We start from the raw sequence: 9,010 nt of genomic DNA, 5'->3' as shown, positions 1-9,010 counted from the left end.
TAGATCTTTGCAGTCATGATGATACCACTGGGTTCTGCACTGAGAATCCACTTTTCTTTATCCTATTATGAATTAGAATCAAAGTAAGAGTCTATTTTGTTTTCTTTAATCTCCACTAACAATTATTATTTTGAGTTGCATTAGTCAATGTTGTATCCAAGGATTTTGTGGAACTCACACCACTTTCCAATATATTTTTTTGACTTCCCATTACTTTATTTACTTCTGAAATGTGCTGGATGTAAGATTGATTCTCCTTATTTTATCCCTTATTCTGCAAGCTTGGGAAACCTTTTCTAGGATTTTGTTGCAGTGAAGTTGTGGACTCTAACTCCCGCTTATTCCCATGCTTCAATTTATATTTAATTTTGATAGCATATCATAACTATCTCCTAGTAAGGATATTTTCAAGAAATAAATCTCTGTTTGGATGTACCTATGCAGACCACTATGGTACTTTAGAACCAATTTGCACTTAAAGTATTTGATACCCAAATTTGAGTGCAAGGTATGGAATATATTGGTGTACTCTTGCATCATCTGGTATATCTCCTATCAAAAAGTTTTCCATCTCATGTACTAGTCATTATAGCTCCTTTTAGGGTAGAATTCCTCCTTAAGGGCATCAAAAAAAGCTTCCCATGTGGGTCCTACCTTAAATATCATAGTCTCAACTTTGTTTTGTTTCTTTGAGTAACCTTCACACCAATCTTTGACATAGGGAAGGGATTTCAGAAGTGCAAAAGTGATATTTTCGTTGTCAGAGTTTTTTTTGGACAAAGTAATAACCCTCTAATAGATTTAACCATTTCTCCAAAGCATCTACATTTATTTGGCCTTCCAATAAGGGGATAACAAAGTTAACTTGTATCTAAAATATAAATAGATAAATATTTTAATAAAAGTGCCATATATTGAGCAATTTCAATAAAATAAAAATTTAGAAATAATATATTAATTTTTTTTATTAATTCTCGTGCTAATAAATATTGTGGAACATAGATAAAAGTAAAGTAATATTAAAAAATTGTCTACATGGATTTTTTTATTAATTTCTTGATTTTTTCTTAGGAGGCCACTTGTTACTTAAATGGTTTGACATTTTCCCTTAGAGGAACTTTATGTTGGATACTTTCATTATTGTAAGTATTCAACTTTTCGTATTTCCATGCAAAATTATCACAAAATGTATTTTACAAACGAATGTATTTATCCCTTTCAATAGGTGAAAGGGACTTGGACATCTCAATGGTTTTTGGATTTTCATATGAACCCAAATTGTAATCCTCTACTTTAGCACACCATGGCTGCAAAGAGAGTTTAATAACCACATCGTCACTATAAAAAACCTTCTCTAGAGGGACTAATCCCTTAAGGATGTGATTATCTTCTATTAAATAATCATGTATCCTTTAATTATATAAGGTGACATATAAATCCCCTTGTGAATTATTTTCTTCTCCTTTGACATGTTCTTCCTCGTCTCCAAACTAAAAAATATATATGTATCCTAGTGAACTCTTAAACAACATACATTAATATTTGGATCTATTAAATATCTTTAAATAAATATGAAGGACTATGTAGAGTCTCCACTAAATACTTAAGATGATAATATTTGGTGGTGTGAATAATGAGGTTGAAATAACTAATGAACCTCCTTACTTATTTGACTCCCTAGGAAAAGCAATCATGTTTTCAACTAGGAAGAAATTATCAATTAGATCCTATCCTTGGTTGTTGCAAAGAATTCAATGAGCAAGACAAGACAAGGAAAGTGGCGGAAAAGGAATTCATCCATTTGGTATTGATCTTATGATATGAATTTATAGTATATCAAATGGATCATTATATATCTAGATCTCACTGATAAATCATCAATGGATCACAACAACACCTCATTAAGGATAAGGTTTACAACTAATGTCTATGTGGTCTCAAACTTTGTGACTGTCTAAGGACTCATAGTCTAACACCACCCCCCCGCTAAATCACAAGTATGAATGATTTTATCAATAAATTTTGTTATATTCAATATGATACTATTGAATTAACCTTCAATGAAGACATGCTTGGAAATTTTCCAATATTTGGATGTCTAGAAGTGAACAACTAATGTGTTTAAATATATCCAATGAATAATTGAAATTATTGTTGCCGAGGAGACAAATTTCTATGCTATAATTCCATGTTTATTGAATTTTGATTAAGTTCAAATCTTGAAGCTTGAGATCTAATATTTCCCCTCATTAGGTGCAGGTGATATGTTTTTCAATAGTTCACTCTAAAAAGGATTTAAGATGGGGATCAAGTTCTTTACGTGGCGGTTTTGTTGGTTGACCGCTAACCATCTTCCATGGAAACTGGTGTTTATGGTTTACCACTAACCAATATGATTTGGTGGTTTAGTATGACCACTAACCAATATATTTTGAATAACGTGGTAGTTTTTCATTTACCACTAACTCTCTCACTAAAGGCGTAGGAGAGTTTATGTTATCATTGTGCCCCCCCCATGAGGTGTGGGTAGTATCATCTTTGAATTTAGAGAATATATAGAACTAGATCTAGGTCATGCCCAAAATAATTTAGAATAACTACTTGATATATTTTTGATTTTGTCTTTTCTTATTTTTGTTGCATCTTTACCTTTGTCTTCACTAGGTAGTAAGAATGATGTAACTTTCTTTACTTGTATATTCCATCTCCAAGAATTTATCCATCCATACTTAACAGTCTCTTTAGCTTGCTTATGCTTTTGAGTTTTGTTTTATTAGCGATTTTTATTTCCACTATGAATACAAGGATGGAGATAAAAAATTGATTTCCATATGACCAACTCTTTGGAAATGTTGGCATTTGTGTGCAAGTTTCTAGACATCTTCAATAAATCATGCACTGACAAATTAAACTGGTTTGAAATAATCTAGAATATGCAAGCTATTTCCTTGGCCATATCACAAGCCATGTTGATTTGTGTTGAATGATATCTCTTCCAAGATTATATAAACATCTTGGAAAGATCTTGATGATGTTCTTTTGCTTCTTCACATTTTCATTTGCTACTGTTGTTGCCATAATTATGTGTTTGTGACTCATCTTTATTTATTGCTTCTTATATTAATTCACTATATGATTCCATTGGATCTTTTGTATCACAATGAGCATCAAACGTTTGTAATGTTTCACCTATTTCACATGATACATCAAAATTTTGGATAAATCTTATGTTTAATTTGTTGCACCAATATTCTCTAATAATTCCTTTCTGTCACATTTTGCATCAACATTTTAGATGAGTTCATATATATCACAAATTGTATTATCTTTGTGTATGAGGTCCTCTATGTCAGAAATTGCATCTATCTTAGTTGTAGATGTTATATCATTAAGTTGATATTGTTTTTATATTTTTTTTGTTTTGTAAGTTAGAATGCATTATATTACTTAAAATTTATAGAGTTTACAAGAATGTATGTATGTCTATAGACCTTGTCCAATGTAAACATGTTAAAAAAGTAGATCTTGGAAAATCTAAAGCTTGCACAGTGCCATGCCAGGGGAGGCCAATTTTCCCATGAATGAGAAACCAGATGGTCTCCCGAGGTGTCTTGCGGCAAAATTTTATCATCAAAAAGAGATAAAACATGCAAAAAGACTAAAGGAAGTTTCATTAGGGGAATTTTGAGGTCTAAAATGGGCCTCCTAAAAAAACTATACAACCAAATAAACTTTATAAGAACCAATAAGATTCAAGATGATGATGTTAACCATGGGGGATGATTCACCATTTTTGGAGTAAAAAAGTAAAATATTAAAAAATAAAAAAATAATAAAACTATTTTTTCAACTCATATTTTCAACTTATCTCCCTAAGTTTTTACTCAGATTTTGAGCAAGAGTACTCATTGGATGCAAAATTTAGTTCCTCATCCAAGGAGTACCCATGTTACGTACTTTCGATGGACCTTTCTACACAAAAAATGAGAAATACATGAAAAATCATGACTGCAATCACGTTTTTCATGTATTTCTCATTTTTCATGTAGCAGGATCCATTGAAAGTATGCAACATAGGTACTCCTTGGATTAGGAATCAAATTATTCATCCAATGAGTGTTTCCACTTGAAATTTGAGTACACCCATAGGGAGATAAGTTTTTTTTTCCGAAGAAAAAGCGAACTTTTTATTAAGGAGATAAAAAGTTACATTGCAGATGCTAAGCATTTCCATAAGATGCTGCTTGCAGAACCAAGCATACAAAAACACTTAAGGCTCCTTTCCGTAGATGAGACACAGAAAAGCAGAGCAGTCAAGCAGAAACAGTCCACTGTAGCAAACAACAGAGACCCAAAAAGAGCACGACCGAGCAATATAAACAACCCAGCAAAGCATGCAAAAGAACAAAAAACATGCCAACGGGCCTCCTCAACAGAGAGGAAAACAGCCCACCAAAATATAACCACAAGTTTTGGAACTGAAATATGTCTGAGTGATAAAAGGTCTGAGCAAAAAATAAAAAGTCTGAAGAGCCGAAAACAAAAAAACACCAGCTGATAAGGTTAAGTATAAGGCGGTGCATCTGAAATAACAGTCTGTCCTTGACAGACTTCAACTATTTTCCACCTTCCCAGAACTTGCTGCAAACCTTCCTTAGAAAGTTTGTCCGCGTCATCGTTGCTATCCCTGTAAATATGGCAGATGGAGAAAGAGTTAAAAGATGATTTTAAGGCCTGTATTTCCTGAAGCATGGGATTCAATAAAAGATTTCTGCAGGTACTTTTTCCGTTAACCCAGTTAACAACGTTGAGAGAGTCTCCAAAGATCTGAATAGTGAAGGTGTTCCTTTGAATGAGCCAACAGAGGAGGAGCCTTAAAGCTGATAATTCAGCAAAGTTGTTTGTGCCAGACCCCAGACCAATGGAGGCCTTGAGGGAGTGATCAGCATTGTTGTGTATAACAATGCCAACACCTGCTAAATTATTTTGAGAGGCGCCATCAAAAAACGCCCAAGGGATGCCAGCTTTGATTTGGACTGTTTTGTCATGATTTTGAGGTCTTTTTTCTTCGGGTTCTGGAATTGAATCGAAAATGGAAACTACTTGGATGGCAATGTTGGAAGACTGTGAATCCTTGTCCTGGAAGATGGACCTATTTCTTGCTAGCCAGACTCCCCAGCAAATGAGCGGAGGGAGATTCCTGAGATTTCCATCCGGATAGTGCTGCCACCAGTTTGACCAGGCCTCAGCCAGATTCCCATTGCCCCATTGAAAATTTTTGTTCATTAGCTTTTCGGCCTCCCTCCAGACTTTGACAGTTTCCGGACATTGTAGGAACAGATGGGTTATTGAATCCTCTGCAGCTTTACAGAGAGAACACCTTCCCGGACCATGCATGAATCTGGCCTGAAGAATGTCCCAGGTAGGGACTTTCCTTTTAAGGAGACACCATAGAAAGAGTCTTGCCTTTGCAGGGCATTTGAGCTTCCAAATATGGGTGACCCACCACTCTGGATTGTCCCATCCTTTTCTAGATTGAATAAACTTGTATCCTTCTTTAGGAGAGTAGACTCCTGTTTCCCCATGAGCCTAGATCAGGCTGTCTGGACCATCAGAAATTCTCACATTTGTGCGAATAAGTTCTTGGGTGAAAGTGGACCAGGCACCCCACCATCTCTGGTCAAGCTGCAGATCCTCACCATCTTTCCAAGCCTGGTTCCATATGCTCGACTGGCCCACCTTTTCCACCTGGTCTAAAGTGATAATGTTTTTATCTTCTAGGTGACTGATTAGGTCAGGTGGGAGAGCAAAGTTTTCGTTGCAGCCAATCCAAGGGTCTCTCCCAATCTTCAGATTTCTGCCATTCCCTATCTTCCAGGCCAGTCCTTGTTCAATAACTTTGAAAGAAGTTACTGTAGCCTTCCAAATCACTGACACATTCAGTAAATTCTTGATAGGGTTCCTTATCCATTCTTCCATCGACATTGGATCAATATATTTTCTCCTTATCACTTTTGTCCATAAATTTTCCATTTTTATCAACCTCCAACCCGACTTTGCAGCCAAAGAAGTACTGAAATCTGGGAGGTTTTTAATCCCCCAGCCTCCCCATTCCTTGGACCTGGCCACTTTGTCCCATCCCACCCATGGAAGCACATGGTTTTCCTTGGATCCATCCCATAAAAATATGCTACATAGTCTTCTGATCTTTTCCAGAATCCCTCTGGGTACCCAAATTAGAGCAGCCCAAAACACCGGGATTGCCAAGAGCACAGATTTGATCAAAATCAAGCGACCAGCTCTAGAGAGCCATTTGAAGCTCCAATGGGAGATTATGGATTCAATTTTAGCAATCAGCCAGTTCCAATCCTCCTTCTTGTAAGCATTTGGCTTTAGCCAAAAGCCCAAGTATTTAAAAGGGAGGTCCAAGGAACTGGGCTGGAACGGCAGGACCTCTTGAATCCTACCTCTCACCTGAATGTCCAAGCCTGTCATTAACAACTGGGATTTCCTGTGGTTTATCTGCATACCTGTTGCTTTCATAAACAGCTCTAGAATGGAATTTAGTTCCTTTATTTTAGAAAGCTCAGTATTAGTGAAGATCAGAATATCATCAACAAAAAGAAGATGAGAGATAAAAAGATTTGTGGCTACCTCAATACCTTTTACCTTCCCCTCTCTTCTGGCCTTGTGGATTAACTGGCTGAGGCCTTCTGCAACTAAGAGAAAGAGCAAAGGAGACAACGGGCATCCTTGCCTCAGCCCCCTTTGCCCCTTAAAGAAAGGGGAGGCTGCACCATTTACAAGAATTGCATAGCTTACATTTGAAATACAGCCCATTATCCAACTGATAAAATCGAGTTTGAACCCAAGGTGAGTTAGCAGCATCCTGAGGTATAACCAATTTATCCTGTCATATGCTTTGGATAAATCAATTTTTATAACAGCACCTTTCTGTTTCTTCTGCTTTACACTGTGCAAAACCTCCTGAGCTACTCCAATGGCTTCATGGATTTGTCTTCCCGATAAGAACCCAAACTGTTCCAGTGAAATTTGCCTTGACAAGACAGGTTTGATTCTGTTAGCTATCACTTTTGCAATGATTTTGTATATACTATTGCAAAGAGAGATAGGCCTGAAATCTTCAAAACTTTCCGGAACTTCCTTCTTTGGGATAAGGGCTATGAACGTGGCATTGAAAGGGCTGTAGATTTCACCTTTTTTCCTAGCCTCCTCCACCACTTCGGTAATATCTGATCCTATGATTTCAAAAAAATGTAAGAACAAGTCAATGGACCAGCCATCAGGTCCAGGGATTTTCTCCTTTGCCATAGACTTGATAGTGGCTTCCACTTCCTCCTTGGCAACCTCACTCATGAGGTCCTCCGCTTCCTCATCCTCCAAAAATCTTGGGAAGCATTGAGCTGTCCTTATAACCTCTGCAATAGTGGTTTCTCCTGGATCTGCAAAGAGATTTTGGAAATGTCTCTGACCTAAAGCGGACAGAGCATGAAAAGTCTGCACTTCCCTTCCAACTTCATCTTTGAGGCTCCATATAGTATTTGCAGATTTTCTCCCTTTGGCATAATTATGGAAAAACCTGGTATTTTCATCACCTGCTTTTAGCCAAAGAGCCCTACTCTTTAAGCGCCATTCTTCTTCAATATCCAGGAGTAACTTTGATTTAAGCTTCTCAAGATGAAGGATCTTTTCTTTTGAAGCTTGTGTCAGGTAACCCTCCCCTTCTGTACTTTCCAGCCTTTGTAATTCTTCACTGATCTTCGAAAGTTCTACTTTCTGGGCTTCCTTTTTATCCTTAGCCCAGCTTATTGTAGCTTTCTTCAATCTTTTGAGATTTTCCATGAACCAGTATCCTTTGTCCTCTGTAGCATTTGCTTCCTGATGCTTCCATGTTTGCTTGAAGAGATTAGTGAATGACTCCTCTTTAAGCCAAGAAGAGTTAAACTTGAAAGGGGCAGGAGGCTTTTGAGGAGAGGAGGAGAGGTCCAATAAAATGGGGAAGTGATCTGATAGTCCTCCTTCTTCAATCCATTGTCTGAACATAGGGATTTTTGAAGACAGCTCCTCATTGATGAGAAACCGGTCGAGCCTTTTTGCCACCCTAGCCTCCCCAGTTCTCCTATTCCTCCAAGTGGGCTTTAACTTGATTAAATTTATGTCCAAGAGGTTGTTGCAAGAGAACATGTTTAGAAAGAAGTTAGACAGGGGATCTTCTCTGGCTGATGGACCCCAAGCCTCCGCTCTTCCTATAGAGAAATTCAAATCCCCCCCCAGCACCAGATTTGAGTTTTTAAAAAAAGACTTTGACATCAGGTCATTCCAGAAAACAACCCTGTCATGACAAGGCCCATAAACATTACAAATGGTGATAGGAAAGGAAAACTCAGTGGATTGAATTTCCATTCCCATGGCCTGTTTCATTCCCCAAATGTTACTGACCTTTATCCTTCCTTCCTTGTAGCCAATGGCCAAACCTCCAGAGTGACCTTCAGAGTCAAGAGCTATGAACCTCCAACCAGGCATCAGGGCATTTAAGGCCGCTTCCACCTCAATCCCTCTGCCTAAAGTCTCTTGAAGGAAAAGAATGTCAGATTTTGAGTTAAGGAACATATCCTTGAGGGCCAGTTTTTTGGGCTTACTGGCCAACCCCCTACAATTCCATGAAGACAAGATCATTTGATAACTTCTTCAGGGGGTTGCGCTGCTCTAAGTGCCCCAGGGATAGATTGCTGTTTTCCATCTGCTACATCAAATTTAGCTTTAATCTGTGCCATGGAAAAGTTTGATTTCCTGCCTCTTTTTTTCCTAGAGAGGCTTTGGTAGGGGAGAGATCCAATACCACCTACAGAAGGGGTGGATGGCTTTGGGTCATGGGAACGAAGATTATATGGGCAAGTGGAGGGGGGTTCCGAGGGCCCAGGTTCAAGAGAAACACCTTCACTGTTCAGATCCAGAGAGGGAAGAGCGGCCGAGATATCGTCTATACCAT

The 9,010-nt window shown here is 37.8% G+C and overlaps 2 protein-coding genes across 2 annotated transcripts; both read right to left on the bottom strand.

Moving 5' to 3' along the window:
• Positions 1-4,563: 4,563 nt before the first annotated feature.
• Positions 4,564-5,397, bottom strand: LOC149199440 (uncharacterized). Its single transcript, XM_089400574.1, has one exon. The coding sequence runs from the start codon at positions 5,395-5,397 to the stop codon at positions 4,564-4,566; it is 834 nt and encodes a 277-aa protein (XP_089256700.1).
• A 192-nt stretch (positions 5,398-5,589) lies between these two features.
• Positions 5,590-8,631, bottom strand: LOC149199439 (uncharacterized). Its single transcript, XM_089400573.1, has 2 exons — positions 7,218-8,631; positions 5,590-6,791 (listed from the first exon to the last, which is right to left on the bottom strand). The coding sequence occupies exons 1-2, from the start codon at positions 8,629-8,631 to the stop codon at positions 5,590-5,592; spliced, it is 2,616 nt and encodes an 871-aa protein (XP_089256699.1).
• Positions 8,632-9,010: the final 379 nt, after the last annotated feature.

The sequence above is a fragment of the Pinus tabuliformis genome, chromosome 2_1, assembly GCF_031772625.1.
Source record: "Pinus tabuliformis cultivar Carrire ecotype Pingquan chromosome 2_1, CPIR1, whole genome shotgun sequence".
NCBI classification, from domain to species: domain Eukaryota; kingdom Viridiplantae; phylum Streptophyta; class Pinopsida; order Pinales; family Pinaceae; genus Pinus; species Pinus tabuliformis.
The sequence above is the reverse complement of the archived record's forward strand: the minus strand, read 5'-3'. Positions and strand labels throughout refer to the sequence as shown.